At 40.1% G+C, this 18,696-nt stretch overlaps 1 protein-coding gene across 1 annotated transcript in view; it reads right to left on the bottom strand.

Annotated features, from left to right (window-relative positions):
• The window catches only part of TMEM68 (transmembrane protein 68), a 96,453-nt gene that overhangs the window by 28,836 nt on the left and 48,921 nt on the right, over positions 1–18,696 (bottom strand). Inside the window, exon 5 of the mRNA XM_029591285.1 lies at positions 13,978–14,171. Within this exon, the coding sequence (XP_029447145.1) occupies positions 13,978–14,171 (194 nt within the window). The remainder of the gene's footprint in view (positions 1–13,977; positions 14,172–18,696) is intronic.

Here is an 18,696-nt window from a genome sequence, read left to right on the forward strand (position 1 = left end):
CGTTTCCAACATTGGCCAATCCAGGTTACAAGTACCTGGTAAATACCCAAACATTAAATAGCTCCCATGCTACTAATACCAGTAACAGTAGGCTCTTCACTAAGTCAACGAGATTAATAGCAGTTTATGGACTTCTCCTCCAGGAACTTATCCAAACTTTTTTTAAACCCAGCTACACTAACTGTCCTAACCACATCCTCCAGCAACAAATTCCAGAGTCTACCAGTTTGAGAGTGGAAAAGAATTCTCAGATTTGTTTAATTGTGCTACTTGCTAACTTCATGGAGTGCCTCCTAATCCTATTACCTGAAAGAGTAAATAATTGATTCACATTTATCTGTTCTAGTCCTCTCAGAATTTTATAGATCTCTATCATATCCCCCCCCCCCCCTCAGCCGTCTCTTCTCAAACTTGAACAGCTCTAACCTCTTTAGCCTTTTCTCATAGGGGAGCTATTCTATTCCCCTTTATTTTGGTTACCCTTCTCTGTATCTTCTCCAGTGCAACTATATCTTTTTTGAGACGAGATAACCAGAATTGCACACACACTATTCAAGGTGCGGTCTCACCATGGAGCGATACAAAGGTACTATGACATTCTCTTCCCTTCCTAATAATTCCTAACATTGTTTGCTTTTTTTTTTTTTTACTGCTGCAGCACACTGAGACAATGATTTTAATGTATTGTCCACTATGATGCCTAGATCTTTTTCCTGGGTGGTAATCCCTAATATGGAACCTAACATCGTGTAACTACAGCATGGGTTATTTTTCCCTATTGCTCCCTCAGTGCTTTGGCACACAAAGATTTATGGCCAGAGCTCTGTGCTATGCATCTTCCTCCTCCTGTACAGGATTTACTCCAGGAATCTCTCCTCTTGCCAGTATGATGATGAGGTGGATGCAGGAAAGTCACCAACTGAAATCTGTAAGCAGTCTGCAGTGCACAAATAAGACCTATCCAGGGGGCACTGAGCAATCTGGGAAAGAAATGGGTGAGTCCCAGTGGGTGGCTGTCCGAAGAGAGCAGGATGCTGAGAGTGGAGGAGCTAAGCCTGCCCCCCTCTTCTGCTCTGCTTCAAAAGCACTTTTAGAGGTACTGAACAGGTCGGGAGATGAGAGAGTCAGGAGGAAAACTGTAGGCACTTGGGAGGTTATTTTAAGCAGGGAGAGGGGATGGAAAGATTCAGGCCACAGAATACTTGCAATTTTATTTTAAACAGTTGAAGGGGACTGGTATGGTTTCAGGGAGCGGCAGGCAAGTTTTTTATTTATTTATTTATTTTAAGGGAATCGGGAGATGAGGGAGAGGTGAGTTTAGGACACCCACAACCCACAAACACTGGAAACTGATGGGAAGGCATTTGGCTTCTGCAGGGAAGGAGGATGAGAAAGGGGGGGGGAGGAGGGGGGCGCCGGGCTTTACTCTTTTCAGTTTTTACTTAGCCATTGAATTTCAGAACTAACTGGCTAAGTTTAGCTAGGGGGAAATCGCACCACACTGAGGTCCTCCAGATTCTACTCTCTTGTACATAGAACTTCACCTCCAATACTGTACCTCTCTCTTGGGCTTTTGCATCCCAGATGTATTACTTGGCATCCTAAATGTATTACTCTGCATTTTTTAGCATTACATTTTAGCTGCCAGACCCTACACTATTCCTTAAGCTTGCCTAGATCGTTCTTCTTTTCCACACTTTCCTGGTAAGTAATGCATTTGGGATGCAAAAACCCAAGCAACAGGTACAGTATTGGAGATGAAATTATTCTAAATACAAGAGAAAAGTAGGGTCTGGGGTCGATTGTATGCAGTGATCTTAAAGGTGGCCAAACAGGTGGATAAAACGATGGTAAAACAAGAAAGATGCTTGGCTGCATAGGGAGAGGAATGGTCAGCAGAAAAAGGGAGGGGATAGTGCCCCTGCATATGTCTCTGGTGAGAGTTCATTTGGAAGGTACAGACTTAGATTGTAAGCCCTCTGGGAATAGGGAAATAACTACAGTAACTGAATATAATCCATTTTGAAATGAAAAAATGCAAAAGATAAAAAGATAAATAAAATACTGTGTACAATTCTTGAGTCCGCACCTTCAAAAGGATGTAAACAGGATGGAGTCAGTCCAGAACATGGCTACTAAAATGGTCAGTGATCTCTGTTGTAAATCATATGGTGATAGATTAAAAAATCTAAACATGAATACCCTAGAGGAAAAGTGAGATAGGGAGATATGAGAGAAACATTTAAGTATCTCAGACATTTCCATATACAGGAGGTGACCCTCTTTCAATGGAAAGGAGTCTCTAGAATGAGGAGGGATCATGGAATGAGAACATAAGAACATAAGAAATTGCCATGCTAGGTCAGACCAAGGGTCCATCAAGCCCAGCATCCTGTTTCCAACAGAGGCCAAACCAGGCCACTTCTTGTGGCCTGGTTTGGCCTCTGTTGGAAACAGTGTAGAACCTGGTTTGGCCTCTGTTGGAAACAGTGTAGAACCTGGTAATTTCCCAAACACTAAGAAGATCCCATGCTACTGATGCAATTAATAGCAGTGGCTATTCCCTAAGTAAACTTGATTAATAACCATTAATGGACTTCTCCTCCAAGAACTTATTCAAATCTTTTTTTGAACCCAGCTACACTAACTGTACTAACCACTTCCTCTGGCAACAAATTCCAGAGCTTTATTGTGCATTGAGTGAAAAAGAATCTCAGATTAGTCTTAAATGTGCTACTTGCTAACTTCATGGAATGCCCCCTAGTCCTTCTATTATTCGAAAGTGTAAATAACAGATTCACATCGGCTCGTTCAAGACTCTCATGATCTTAAAGACATCTATCATATCCCCCCCTCAGCTGTCTCTTTTCCAAGCTGAACAGCCCTAACCTCTTCAGCCTTTCCTCATAGGGGAGCTGTTCCATCCCCTTTATCATTTTGGTTGCCCTTCTCATTACCTTCTCCATCGCAACTATATCTTTTTTGAGATGCAGCAACCAGAATTGTACACAGTATTCAAGGTGCGGTCTCACCATGGAGCGATATAGAGGCATTATGACTTTTTCCGTTTTATTAACCATTCCCTCCCTAATAATTCCTAACATTCTGTTTGCTTTTTTGACTGCTCAGCACACTGAACCGACAATTTTAAAGTATTATCCACTATGATGCCTAGATCTTTTTCTTGGGTGGTAGCTCCTAATATGGAACCTAACATCATGTAACTACAGCAAGGGTTATTTTCCCCTATATGCAACACCCTGCACTTGTCCACATTAAATTTCATCTGCCATTTGGATGCCCAATCTTCCAGTCTTGCAAGGTCCTCCTGTAATGTATCACAATCCGCTTGTGATTTAACTACTCTGAATAATTTTGTATCATCCACAAATTTGATAACCTCACTCGTCGTATTCCTTTCAAGTTCATTTATATATATATATTGAAAAGCACCAGTCCAAGTACAGATCCCTGAGGCACTCCACTGTTTACCCTTTTCCACTGAGAAAAATGACCATTTAATCCTACTCTCTGTTTCCTGTCTTTTAACCAGTTTGTAATCCAAGAAAGGACATCGCCTCCTATCCCATGACTTTTTAGTTTTCTTAGAAGCCTCTCATGAAGGACTTTGTCAAAAGCCTTCTGAAAATCCAAATACACTACATCTACTGGTTCACCTTTATCCACATGTTTATTAACCCCTTCAAAAAAATGAAGCAGATTTGGTAGGCAAGACTTCCCTTGGGTAATTCCATGTTGACTGTGTTCCATTAATCCATATTTATTTTATTTATTTTTTGTTTTTTTTATACCGATCTTCCTACATTAGATGCAAATCAAACCGGTTTACAAAGAACAATAACTTGCCTGACGGCATTACATGGAACAATGAACATTTAAGCAACTTTAAGTAACATAGTCAAAGAGAAGAAAAACCAAGTATACAATTTGAATTACATAGTATATATCTTTCTATGTGCTCTACGATTTTGATCTTAAGAATAGTTTCCACTATTTTTCCCGGAACTGAAGTCAGGCTCACTAGTCTATAGTTACCCGGATCACCCCTGGAGCCTTTTTTAAATATTGGGGTTACATTGGCCACCCTCCAATGAGAGAGGGTAAAAGGAGGTAGACTCAGGAGTAATCTTAGTAAAGATTTCTTTACAGAGAGGGTACGGTGGCTTGGAATAGCTTTCCAGTGGAGGTGGTAGAGACAAAAACAGTATCTGAATTCAAGAAAGAATGGGGATCTCACAGTGAGTGATGGGAATAGTAAAACTAAATTAGCTGGGCGGATGGGCAGACTAGATAGCCATATGTTTTTTTTCTGCCATCATGTTCCTCTGTTTATCCCTGTAACTTTAGTCGAGTATATTCCAGTACACATCTTGAAATTCTGAATATTCTGCTAAAGTTAACCAGGTTACTTTACCCAGATAACTTTCCCTCTCACCAGCTTACTGAACATAGACCTTAAATGTCTAAAAATTAAGCCCCCATAGTTCTCTATGATGTAATTCTGAAGGCTGGAGATATCTGTTTTGTGTAATTAGGGTTAACTACAAGCCATATCCCGGACTATGAGTCATCCAACAAGATGATATTACGTGTTTTGAATTGGGAACAAGGCATTTGTAAAATTGAATAAAGCAGCTAAGAAATATAACAGTGATACAAAGACAAATAATAGTGGCAAAATTCCCTCTTGAAACTCAGAGCAATGAAGATTGCTAGCTATCAAGGGGGTAGGGAAGTGTTCACTTTTCTGCAACTGTAACTCTAACCTTTCATGCTTCTGAGCACTATAATTTCTTGCCTCTGCCATACCTGCAACCAGAAAGCATTTATTTGAAATCCTGAGCCTTTATACTCCTACAACGTACTGAGATTTTAAATTTCCACAATACACAACAATTCTGAGTGTGGATATCCCATGCATTGGGCTTTCCAAAAGGTTTAAGCTGCTTCCACGGTAGGCTGTAAGCTTCACTTTTTCCATGCTTCAGAATTAACCAGGAAGGTACACAGTCTATATTTATATTCCCCAGCCAAAAAAAAAGCTCCGACATACTGGGATGATTTCATTTTTTGATGCCTCATGTTTTTGATTTTTCTGGCAGTTCATGACTACTAATAAGCACCCATGTAATGCACCATGTTCACTCTGAGAGCAGAGTTTATGTCAATAAAAATGCATTTATAAAAAGTATAAAAAGAAATTTCATAAAATACCCCGGTCTCTCAATTTCATATCACCCATTTCCCTTCCAGTCACAGCTGGTTCTCTTCTGACTCCAGTAATATAAGGTCTTGAACACACTGTAGTAAGAAACCCCCAGCAAGACTAGGAGCAGAAAGCAATTAGAGGAGAAATGTAGCTTGGGAGCATCCTTTATTATCTATCTCCATAGTTAGGGTATACAAACATCCAGCAATGCTTTACCTATGAATAAGCACCACAAGGCTTCTGCAGCTCCATCAGATACCCAAAAGAAAAAAAGATTGCACAAAGATGAGACCTCTTTTGGTTTTCCAGCAGATACTCTCCACAGACATGCACCACTTTTGAGAGGGCTTAGTATAATCACTGAAACATATTGTTTGCCTTTAAATGCTAAAATTCTGACCCACTGAGATCATTTCAATAAAAACAAACAAAAAAAACCAAACCTAAATTGGACATATTTTTGCCTTTCATTGAAATCTCTGGGAGTATGTTTGCCATTAGTGTTTTATCTGAAAGCAGGAGTTTTTTATCTAGAGCTTGTGGCTCATATAAGCAACATAATCACAAGAAAAAACACAAAGCCAGAAAATCACAAAGAACTCAAGCCATTTGGAAATAAGCATTAGGTTTCACTTTTGCACCTGTGCATGTACTAAATGCCAGTGAATAAAGAAAACTAATAAGTTCTCTGCTAATACTCTGTTCATAAACTTGCTCTGTAAGGTAATGGAAGCTTTCTACACAGGTAGCAGAGAGAAAAAAACCCTATGTATTTCTAAATGTGAAATGCTTTACTAACAAATAAGGTCACTGAAGTGCCCAATTAAAAAGTGTAGATGTTCATTTTTTGGTTACGCCAAGTGTAAAAATCACATGAAGTATATTTTTTTTTCATAGGTTTAGTTATATTTCTATGTGATCCTATAAAAGTATTTAACATTAATTTCAAATCAAAAAAGATCATCATATATGCCATACTGGGTCAGACCAAGGGTCCATCAAGCCCAGTATCCTGTTTCCAAGAGTGGCCAATCCAAGTCACAAATATCTGGCAAGTACCCAAACATTACATAGATCACAAGCTATCACTTATTAATTACCGTAACAGCTATGGATTTATTTTCTAGGAACTTAAATAAACTGTTTTTAAACCCAGTTACACTAACTGCTGTAATCATATTCTCTGGCAATGAATTCCAGAGATTATCTATGTGCTGAGTGAAAAAGAATTTTCTTACATTTCTTTTAAATGAGCTACTTGCTAACTTCATGGAGTGTCCCCTGGTCCTATTATCTGAGAGAGTAAATAGGCGATTTACATTAAACTTGTTCATATCCCCCCTCAGTCATTTCTTCTCCAAATTGAACAGCCCTAACTTCTTTAGCCTTTCCTCATAGGGTGTTGCGTCGGAGGTGGACCCTTACGCAGAGGTGGGGTTGACGCAACCTGTACGTAGGGACCTATGGGTCCCCACTGTCGGCAGGTAGAGTGGGCTGAAGATAGAGGCCACTGGAGCTTCACCTATACCAACCCTTATTCCCCTCGGGTTGGTTTGTGAAGAAAGGTGGTTCAGCCCAGAGACAGCAGTCGATAGGTGGCATAGTCCTACCCTGGACTTCGTTTGGTACAGGAACTCAGGCACCAATGGAACGGAAAGTAACTGGAGGTGATTAAGCAAAGAAAGGCCGGAGCCTTGTAAGTCCACGTCCAGGAAATAGGCTAGAGGAGTTGTCACTGACAGGCTAGGATCAGGGTCAGCGGCATGCGGAAGTCATGGCAAGCAATGTAGAATTCTGGACATGAAGAAATCTGTAGCGTAGTCAATCAAGGCAATGGTCAGGGCAGGAGAAGGTAGGCGTAGTCAAACATAGCAGAGGTCTGGGGCTGGAGATAGGCTGAAGAGTAGTCAAACAAAGCAGAGTCGAAATCCAGAGAGTCAGTCCAACACATAGACAGGAACAGAGAACCACAGGAGTCAGGAACACGAAGTAGAAAGGTTTCTCTATCAGCAGCGAGTGCTTGGAGTACGAGGAGACCTGTTGCAAAGGGAGCGAGGCCTGAGCTTATATACACTGAAGAGTCTGACGTCAACATCCGGGGACGCGGGCAGGTTCCCGCCGTGGGCCCTTTAAAAGGATTAGCGATGCGTGCCTAGAGAGGCGTGGCACTGATGGCGGCGTCTCTCCACGGGCCATGCAGAGAGGCCCAACGAGCAGGGGCATCTTGGCTGGCAATACTGGAGACCATGGCAGAGCCAGAGGTGACCCGAGGTTGGAGCAGGCGGCCCACAGCCGCCAGTGAAGAGGAACCAGGAGCTGGAGTCCGTGCAAGAAAGTGAGAGGACTGCGCTGCGGGTCTGCCGTGGACGGCACACGTAACATAGGGCAGCCGTTCCATGCCCCTTATCATTTTGGTCGCCCTTCTCTGCACTCTCTCTAGTGCAGCTATATCCTTTTTGAGATGTGATGACCAGAACTGCACACAGTATTCAAGGTACGGTCTTAACATGGACATCCTCCATTTTATTTTCCATTTCCTTCTTAATAATTCCTAACAATCTGTTTGCTTTTTTGATCACCACAGCACACTGGGCCAACGATTTCAGTGTATTATCCACTATGATGCTTAGATCTCTTTCCTGGGTGGTAACTCCTAAGATAGAACCTAACATTGTGTAACTACAGCAAGGGTTATTTTTTCTTATATGTATCACTCTGCACTTGTCCACGTTAAATTTCATCTGCTATTTGGAAGCCCAATCTTCCAGTCTCGCAAAATCCTCCTTCAATACATCACAATCAGCTTGAGATTTAACTACTCTGCATAATTTTGTGTCATCTGCAAATCTGATTACCTCACTCGTACCTCTTTCCAGTTCATTTATAAATATATTAAAATGCACTGGTCCAAGAGCTCAAGTACAAATCCCTGAGGCACTCCACTGTTTACCTTTTTCCACCTCACCTTTTAACCATGCCGGTAATTGTTTTGCCTTAACATAAGAACATAAGAAAATGCCATACTGGGTCAGACCAAGGGTCCATCAAGCCCAGCATCCTGTTTCCAACAGTGGCCAATCCAGGCCATAAGAACCTGGCAAGTACCCAAAAACTAAGTCTATTCCATGTAACCATTGCTAATGGCAGTGGCTATTCTTCCTCCTTTCTTAATGCATGGAATACATCTGGTCTGTGCTTCTAGGATGTTATTTTTATTTATTTATTTTTATTTATTTATTTTAACAAAGTTACACACTTTTTACCTTTGTGGCTAAACCTTTTGGCTTTTTTTTTTTTTAATATATTTTTCTCATTTTGTCAAAGTTTCCCTTTTGAAACTTTAGTGCTAGAGCCGTGGATTTATATACTGTCCCCTTTCCAGTTATTAATTCAAATGTGATCATATTATGATCACTATTGCCAAATGACCCCACCAATACATTCCAATTAGAATCAGATCTAAAATTGCTCCCCATCTCGTTGGCTCCTGAACCAATTGCTCCATAAAACTGTCTTTTATTCCATCCAGGATCTTTATTTCTCTAGCATGCCCTGATATTTCACTTATCCCGTCAATATTGGGGTAACTGAAATCTCTAAACCAAAAAGGGAACTTATATAAACACAAACAAAAAACAGCAAAGCCTAAATAAGGTATCAGCAAGCCAGGCGTTGTGTCTGCAAAGCAGGACCAAACCAGTCTTCTCAATCATTCACCTTCATTTTATATTTTTTTGATTTATCTATAATTTTTTCAAAATGTTTTTTTTTCTTATTATTAGTAAAGTCCACAAAATATATATGTATTGACAACAGTCATTAAAAACTGCATTCCAAAACAGCCCAACACAGCCAGTGTTTTGCAAACAATATGCTTCATCAGGGGTGGTATAAACCTCTAATCCAAAACAACTGTTGCCTAAAAAGTATAACATACCAAAAAATAGTTCAATAAACAGGAAAAAAAAAAAAAAAAAAAAAAAAAGGATTTTGAACAAAAGTACTTATCTTGCAAATGGCTACCATGTTGAAAAGTTCTTAGCGTCTCAGCCGTCTTCAGACAGAAAATGGAAAGCCCAAAGCTGACATGGCCATCCTTTTAAACAAATCTGACGTAAAAAAGGTGACGTCATCGGGATACCCCATGGATGAAATAAAAAATTAGTCCATCTAAAAAGAAACAGTTAACCAAGAAAAACCTTTAAGTTTAAATCAGCATTAAGGCCGGATGGTGTCACAGTTCTTAATCATATATCCAAAGCTGTTCAAGCCTCAATAATTGTAACTCTTGATTGCCACAATGCCAATGTTCTATAACATGATCAATGGCACAAAAGCGTAGATCCTCAAAAAAGTGATTACATTCAATACAGTGAGACACCAAAGGTTCATCTAGACGAGCATGTTTAATGTTAAAAACCCGATTGATTGAACAGCGGTTTAACAGCTGCTTGGTTTTCCCAATATACAACAGACAAGGGCACATAGCCAGATAAACAACCATAGTTGATGTACATGTCAGTGTACTTTAGCTGAATAATAGATCCAGACCGAACTTGTAATGATCCAGAAATAGTCATAGAAACCGAACATACTGAACATGTCTGACAAGGACTGTGTGAGCCCACATGGATCTCATCCAGTTGTGTTGACACAGAAAAATCAGAGTGTACCAAAAGATCTCTTAATTTCATGGAGATGATGATTCTCCGGAGATGATGACAGAGTCCAACAGAGAAGACCAGATAATTCTACTACTCAGACCTTTGGTTCATCTTTTTTAAGTCAATTCGGTCGCAGCAATCACCGCTCTTACAACACTCGATACAGCCATTATCCTCTCCAATCAGATCAAGATCGCTCCGAATATTAGATGAGGATCACTCGTTCCCATCATCAGAAGAATCCTTAGTGTTGAATTTATCTGCGAAAACGCTTAAGTCTATACAAATGAAAGTCCTTGAATGAGGTCTCTCATTTGTGCCCATACCTTGAGTTGATCCATCGATATGGACACCATCTGGTTCGGAAGATGCTGTGATCATAATTTTTTACCAATTGGTCTCTCAAGATATTTCATCCTTAACTACATCATCTAAATATTTTTATAACTTGACTCATTCAGAGAAGATGGCCTTAAATGATTTACGTTTGGCTACACATTTGAACATAAAACCTGCTGATAAAGAAGGTAAAATTGTTGTACAAGATCCAGTCGCCTACGAAATTGAAGTAATGTGAAAATTAAATGATATGCATTTTTATCTACACATCTCATGTGTAGATAAAAATGCAGAGAGTCATTTCTAAATTGGTAAATTCAGGTGTAAAAATCTGGTTTCCTCACTCAGAAGGAAGCAAAATATTTGGTTAAAATGCATCCTCAGGTACCAGTTTTCTATACCTTACCTATGATCCATAAAAATGTACAAAAGCTACCGGTCATCCTATCATTTCTAGCTGTGGTTCTTTATTGGAACCTCTTTCATGATTAATTGATTATTTTCTAGCACCATTTGTTCCTCAGATGTCTTTGTTTATACGCGACTTGTCTGTTTTGGTACTTTTTTTGGAACAATTACGGATTGACGCCACTGATTTGATCTTAGTGACATTGGATGTTGAAGCATTATTTACCTCAATTCCTCAAGACAAAGCCATTGATGTAGCCAGCCATTTTTTTGAATTGCGATCTCTACCTCATCGTACGCCTAGTGACTTTCTGTTGCAACTTTTAGAGATAGACCTCAAGAAGAATTTTTTTGCTTTCGATTCAAATTTTTTTTCAATAAATAAATGGCACGGCTATGGAGGCAACGATGGCCCCAGATCTTGCTAATTTATATATGCGTACCTTTGAAGATCGATGGCTGATTGAGCATCCTTTTCAGACTCAGCTGGTTGTTTGGAAATGCTACATCGATGACGTTTTTCTATTGTGGTGTGGGACTTTGGCTTCATTTGATAACTTTCTCATCCGGCGGAATACTTGTAATCTTCATTTGAAATTTACAGCAAATATACAACATAATTCTATATCTTTTTTGGATATTAATATATACAAGATTGCTGATGGGTTCACCACTTCGATGTATCTTAAGCCTGTCTATTCTAATACCTTTCTCCATTTTGAGAGTGCACATCCTTGCGCTCTTAAAGTGGGTCTTCTTGTTAGCCAATTCATTTGTCTGCGGCGCCTTTGCTCAACTATTGGAGATTTCGAGATTCAAGCTCAGCCGTTGTTTGATTGGTTCCTGAAATGAGGCTACCCAAGGTCCTGTGTTCAGAAAGCCTATTTGAGAGCTAAATATTCTCATCGTGAGTGGCTTTTTCTCCCATGCTCTGTGGAAAATACATCTTGGTATACATATATCCTTCTGTTTTCTCCTGAAGCTAAGTTTATTCGTACATCTATTCTCATGAATTGGCATATTTTAAAAGTTCATGACATTTTTCAAACTCCTCCTCACATTACTTTTTCACGGGCCACTAATTTAAGAAATCTTTTGGTACACTCTGATTTTTCTGTGTCAACACAACTGGATGAGGTCCATGTGGGCTCACACCATCCTTTTCAGACATGTTCAGTTTCTATGACCATCTCTGGACCATTACAAGTTCGGTCTGGATCTATTATTCAGCTAAAGTACATTACAACATGTACATCAACTATGGCTGTTTATCTGGCCATGTGCCCTTGTCATGTATTATACATTGGGAAAACCAAGCAGCTGTTAAAAACCCGATTGATTGAACATCGGTTCAACAATAAACATGCTTGTCTAGACGAACCTTTGGTGTCTCACTGTATTGAATTTAATCACCTTTTTGAGGATCTACGCTTTTGTGCCATTGATCATGTTATAGAACATTGCCACAATGCCAATCGAGAGTTACAATTATTGAGGCTTGAACAGCGTTGGATATATCGATTAAGAACTGTGACATTATCTGGCCTTAATGCTGATTTAAACATGTTTTCCTTGGTTAAAGTTTTCTTTTTAGATGGACTAATTTTTTGTTTCATCCATAGGGGTATCCCGATGACATCACCTTTTTTTTTTACGTCAGATACGTTTAAAAGGATGGCCTTGTCAGCTTCGGGCTTTCCATTTCCTGTTTGAAGACGGTTGAGACACTGAGTCCTTTTCAACATGGAAGCCATTTGCAAGATAAGTACTTTTGTTCAAAATCCTTTTTACCTAAGTTTATTGAACTATTTTTTGTTATGTTATCCTTTTAGGCAACAGTCATTTTAGATTAGAGGTTTATACCGCCCCTTGATGAAGCATATTGTTTGCGAAACACCGGTTGTGTTGGGCTGTTTAGGAATGCAACTTTTAAAGATTTATTTTTATTTATTTATTTAAAAACTCTTCTATACCATCGTTATGTTAGTTCACCATCACAATGGTTTACAGAAAGGCACAATAATGGAAAAACTATAATTGGTATAGGTTACAAATTAAACATGTGCCATCATAGTACGGTAACATTTTTAATAAGAGAAACTGTGTGCTAATTTAAGCCTATATGTTGGTTAGGAAACTATTAAGCGGTTCAAATCTAACGTTAATATGCATTTGTAGATAAAGAAAAAAAACGGATTGCTTGCTGCGTCATTATCTATCAACTGTTTTTCTCCTTCTCTTTGTCTTTATAAAAAGCTTGTTTAAAGAGCCAGGTTTTCAGATTAGTTTTGAATAGTTTCAAATTTCTCTGCAGCCTTATTTTGAGTGGCATGGAGTTCCATAGAACAGGTCCAACCAGCGACAGTGCTCTCTCCCTGACTTGAGTAAGATGCGCTGATTTAACAGAAGGGACGGTTAGTAGAGCCTTATTAGCAGATCTTAGGTTTCTGTGCGGGATATGTATGCGCAGTGCTGTGTTGAGCCAGTTGGCTTTTTCATCGTGGATTAGTTTATGAATTATGCACAGTGCCTTGTATTGTATTCTTTGTTCAATTGGAAGCCAGTGTAGTTCAGCGAGAGTTCCTGTAATGTGGTCACTTTTCTTTTTGCCGGTCAAAATTCTAGCAGTGGAATTTTGCAATATTTGGAGTGGTCTAATGGTAGCTTGAGGTAGCCCTAGTAGCAGGGAGTTACAGTAGTCAATACACATATTTTCTGGACTTTACTAATAATATTAAGAAAAAAACAATTTTGAAAAAATTATTGATAAATCAAAAATATATTAAAATGAAAGTGAATGATTGAGAAGACCGGTTGGTCCTGCTTTGCAGATACAATGCCTGGCTTGCTGATACCTTCATTTAGACTTTGCTGTTTTTGTTTTTTTTATTGTGTTTATATATACGATCCCTTTTTGGTTTGGTAATCTCTTTTTGGGTAAATTTTGACTCTTTTACGATTAGGTTGGGTAATTGAAATCTCCCATTTCTACTGCACTACCAATTTGGTTAGATTCCATAATTTCTCTTAGCATTTCACTGTCCTTCTCACCATTTTAGCTAGGGGGACGGTAGTAAACTCCTATCACTATTCTCTTCCCCAACACAAAGGGCTTTCTACCCATAAAGATTTGATTTTACATTTAGTCTCATGCAGGATCTTTATCCTGTTGGACTCTATGCCATCCTGGACATAAATAGAAGAGATAGGAGGTCAAAGGGCGACACTGATGGGTGCTAACACAAATCATGGGAAGTTTGCTCATTTTTTAAAGCTTTTTCTTCTAAGTGCAAGGCACTATACAGCTATATGTATACCTTTATGTCCATTACCCACCACTTCAGCATCTATGGCCACCTGAGCAAAGCCTTTCCGATCGCCCCACATAATAGTGTAAGTTTCATCGCTGAAGAGTGCTTCCCGTAGTCCGCCTGGTGAGATTGCCAACAGGTGACCATCCCTCAGAGCCCTCACGCATTCCTCCTTGGGCCCATGTGTTACGCTGAACACCTCAAGCAATGGTTTAAAACCTGAAAGAAGTGTGTGCAATATCAATTACAAAATTATGCAAGACAATCACATTTACAAAATAATGCCTGTCTGCTTAACTGGTTCCAGCTGCCAAAGATTTGTTTACAAGGAGATGGAATTGCAAAACACTCTGTATTGATTTTACAAACCAAATGCACATGAAGGCTTACAAGCATTTAATTATATGGGGTTTACATTTTGCTAAGTCAGGACCAGAGACAATTTTATAAGCTTACAGAAAGACAGTAAGACCTAAACCATGTCCCTGTTCCCTTGGGAGGGGGGGGGGGGGGGGGAAGGTAAAACTGAATTTCAATTAATCTGACTTTCCAATATTTTGCTCAGCATTTTAAACATTCCAAATTGTTAATTCTTCATTTCTTACTTTAATCCAATAATAAGTTTAAGGGCCATCATATCAAAAAAGCAAGCTTATAATGATGATTCATTTTCAGCAAAAGAATTGTGGTTGCCATGTTATTTCACATGAACATGTAGAAATGAGAGTCAAATGAGGTGTAAGGTGTAAACAGTTTGTTTGTTCACCCTTACTTTGAAAAGGATGATTCAAAATGGTAATTATACACACTCTGGTGTCCTACATTACAGGTGCATCAAGTTATGCAATGTTTGTATCCTATCAACCTTTGTAATACCAAGACAACATAGGCCAGTGAAATAGGTGTGAGCAAACCTTTTGAGCTGTGCCACCATTTCATTCATGCAATTGGTTGTGGCCCAAAAGAAAAGTTACTATGTATACACACATATACATGTGCGAAGGGTATTCACCAGGCAGCCACATTGCCACGCAGTGGCTCAAAACCTCCATTTTGTTTCTCTTCACGTTGCTAAAAGGCGTAAGCTCATGGGAGAGAGAGGCAGACACCCTGTAACCAGACCCATACAGAGAGAAACAGATACCCCACATCCAGACCGACAAAGAGCAAAACAGAGTCTCCCCACCCCCCAACACACACACACAGTTACCCCATACCCTAACAGACACAGAGAAACAAAGATATCCTAGGCAGACAGACACCCCAGACAGGAACAGAGACTCAGACCTAGCCATACCTAGACAGAAAAATTCAGACAGGCATACAGACATCACAGACACAGAAGCATAGACACAACACATCCCGACACAAGGACACAGGCAGGCAGACCATATCACACACAGAGACAGACCACACAGACTAAAACATATCACACAAACACAGATACACACTCCACACCAAACCCAAGCCGAACACCACAATGGTAAGGGCTGGAAAACGTTTTCAAAAAAAAAAAAAAAATGTAGGTGCTAGCCAAGTTATTTTTTAGGAGCTAAGAAAAATTCCATCCCACTCTGCCCAACTTTGGTTTTTTTTGCTGGTTTTCACTAATTTTTCCTATATTTTTCTCTATTTTCGTATTTTTCTTAGTTTGCCTTTCTTTTAAATGTTTTTCACATTTAAATTTAAATTTTTTTTTTTTAATACTTTTCGTCTTTATGATCCCTTTCCTCACCTCCTCTCTCTTCTCTTCCTCATTCTCTTTGGCCTCTTTGCTTGTTCCCCTCACCTCTTCTTTTCCCTAAAGGAAAACAGCTGTGATCTCTCTCCCTGGGTAGGAACCTGGCAACAGCATGAACTCCTCTCGGTCTGAGGTTGGCAAGGTCTTACTGGCTGGTGGAACACCGCAGTGGTGGTTCCCAAATCCAGTTCTGCCACAAAGTAAGAAGCTCCTCACCCAGGGGCGGCTCGAGGCAATCTGCAGCCTGAGTAGAGGGATGAGATGGTGCCCCCCACCCACCTGCCCCCTCTCTCGCCCCTCCTCTTCCTTTTCCACACACACCCATACATGCATGCACACACATATACACTTCTCTCCCTTTTCCATACACACATGCACTTTCATTGCCTCTTCTCACCTCAATTCTCATTAGCCACAGGAGCCTCTTTTTTCCCTATGCCTACGGGATATGCGTTCCACTTCCTCCTCCAGTAGCATCGGCCTGCTATACCCTTGTTTAATTTTCGGCAAATGACCAGACACTGTTGCTTCTCCTTCCTGTGTCTTCAGTTTCTTGTTTCCCGTGGAGGAGGGTGATGCTCCTGTTCATCTTTCTTGCCACGCAGCACCGGGCTTCACGTTTTCTTCCGGGGGCATGGGTGCTGATGATCCTCCTTCGAGCGCACGCTGCTCCAGGCCCGCCCTCTTCCAGTCTTCTGCAGCAGGGCACCCAGAGTTTTTCGGGCGTTGGCCTGGAGACGCAGCAATTCATTCAGAATTCCGGAGTCTCCGGGCCAAATCCGGAGAGTTCCTAGGAAGGGGTGTCAGGCAGCCGCGGCAGGGGAAGGCAGTGTGAGGCAGATGCCACAGCGGCGTTTTGAGAGGAGCACTTTTTGCCGCCTCAAAATTCTGCCGCCTGAAGCGGCCGCCTCACCCTGCCTCATTATAGAACCGACCCTGCCCTCACCTATACCTGCCACAGCAAAAATGGCTCCTCTCCCTAGCACATGGCTAAGCTGTGGCATGCTTACAATGTTATTACTAAGTTCTGACAGCTCCCTCCCTCCTGAGCTTGCAATGCCTCCACAGCATTGAAATTTGACAGCATGCCATTTTTTTATTCCCCGATTGGGCAGCCAGTGTGCCTCCCCCCCCTTCGGTATTGTTCAAGCCCCCCAAGTTTGCTCATTCCTGCTCCATTGCACTGAAGAAGATCATGGCTTTAGTTTGAATAGGATTTTCAAGAGAAAATAAAACAAAGCAAAGCAATTTCTCTCACTACTCTAGGTTTTCTTTTTTTCCCCCCACCTTATTGATTTTTGCCTTAACTATGGCTAAACAGAAAAGAAGGATTTGTTGTGATCCTCCAACTCCTGTGAGTGTTAATCTTACCCGGCTGGTAAAGATGGATTCCTTCCTGATTTTGGTGGTGGTGGAACTTAACCTGGAGTTGAGTCATTGGCTGCGACCAACTGAACTGAACTACAGCCCGATCTTGGGGTATCACTGTGCCCAGGCGTTTCGTCAACCTTTGTTCCCCTGATGAGCAGGATGAATGGCATTGAAGCCTTGTTCCTCCCAATGATGCGGAAGGAAGCGTGACTGAGCGGTATGTGGAGGAGACTCTCTGCCTTCACTGCTGAGCTCTTGCCAGGATGAGTTTTCCCAACGGGATTGGGGGGCAAAAGGCTAAAGATCTGGAAGCTCAGCAGGATCAAGGGAGCTTGATTGAGGATGTCAACTCAATTGTTAATACTAGTTTGTTGGCTTTGACCAAATTTTCAGCAAGGCCTCCAATGATTAAGCTTGCAATTATCACAATGAAATCCCTCTGGGTACTGGCTCTATTGGAACAAGCTGTTACCACATGCCCTTAATAGTAGATATTAATAAGAGACTTAAGTTAATAGATACTACCCTTAATACCAGAGAGAGGAATTTACAGCAATGCAGCAACAGGTTGATTGTGCTGACAAGGTTCAGAATGGAACGTTGAATGGCAATATGGCTCTCTCCCACAAAGTTGAGAACCTGGAAAATCATGCCAGACTTTTGAAAGTCGTGCCATTAACTTTTCTAAATTTATTCCAAAATCTTCATTAGATGTTGCAAAATGACACCCGGGACAACCAGATTTTCTAGACAAGAAAAAATGCTGAATTAGATTTAAAGAAAAGTTGCACAACAGAAATCTATTATATTTCTGTTGTGAAATCTATTATATAATCTATTATATAAATCAGAATATATTTATGAAATATATGTTGAACATTTTGCATATTCTAGCTGAAGCTCTTCCTCCAATTTCTAAACTTTTTTTTTGGTAAAGGAGGAAGGTCATATCACTGAGGAAAGTTTGGATTTCACTGCTGTAAGCGAGAAGGCCTCAACGATTCTGAAATCAATGAAACGGGGACATTTTTTGTGTCTTGTGTTTCTGCAAGTTAAGATTTCTGTTGTGCAACTTTTCTTTAAATCTAATTCAGCATTTTTTCTTGTCTAGAAAATCTGGTTGTCCCGGATGTCTAAGGCAACTCAAGAAAGCAAGAAGAAATTTCTGTTCATGTGCCAGAAGTCTTGGATCTTGGCACACTATTTACATTATGATTCCCTTGAAAATGAATTAGTTAGTAGGCTTGTCATTCAATAACTGGAAAAATCTGTCATCTCTCTCATGTTATTATTTTGCTCCTTTTTCCTGTAGGGCGCGGACTAATGTGGATCAATAGCATTTGTAAGATTCTTAGAGATTTTTCTTTTTTCATTTTCTATATATATGCATGCTTAATTTTCTGAAACAAGTTATACTTGTGTTATTATATGAAATGTAATAAAAGTTAAAACTAGGTTTGTTTAAATGAATGCTTACAGAGATGGATAAAAAATATATACTTCATGTCCAAACTTGCATACTGATATAGGAAGACCCTCAAATATTGGTGTATTTTTTATGAGCCTAATTGGTATACAGAAGGCTCTGGGTGGGGAAGACCTCAGGAATTATCATTGTATCTGATTTTTGGA

This window comes from Rhinatrema bivittatum, chromosome 2, assembly GCF_901001135.1.
Source record: "Rhinatrema bivittatum chromosome 2, aRhiBiv1.1, whole genome shotgun sequence".
Lineage (NCBI taxonomy): Eukaryota > Metazoa > Chordata > Amphibia > Gymnophiona > Rhinatrematidae > Rhinatrema > Rhinatrema bivittatum.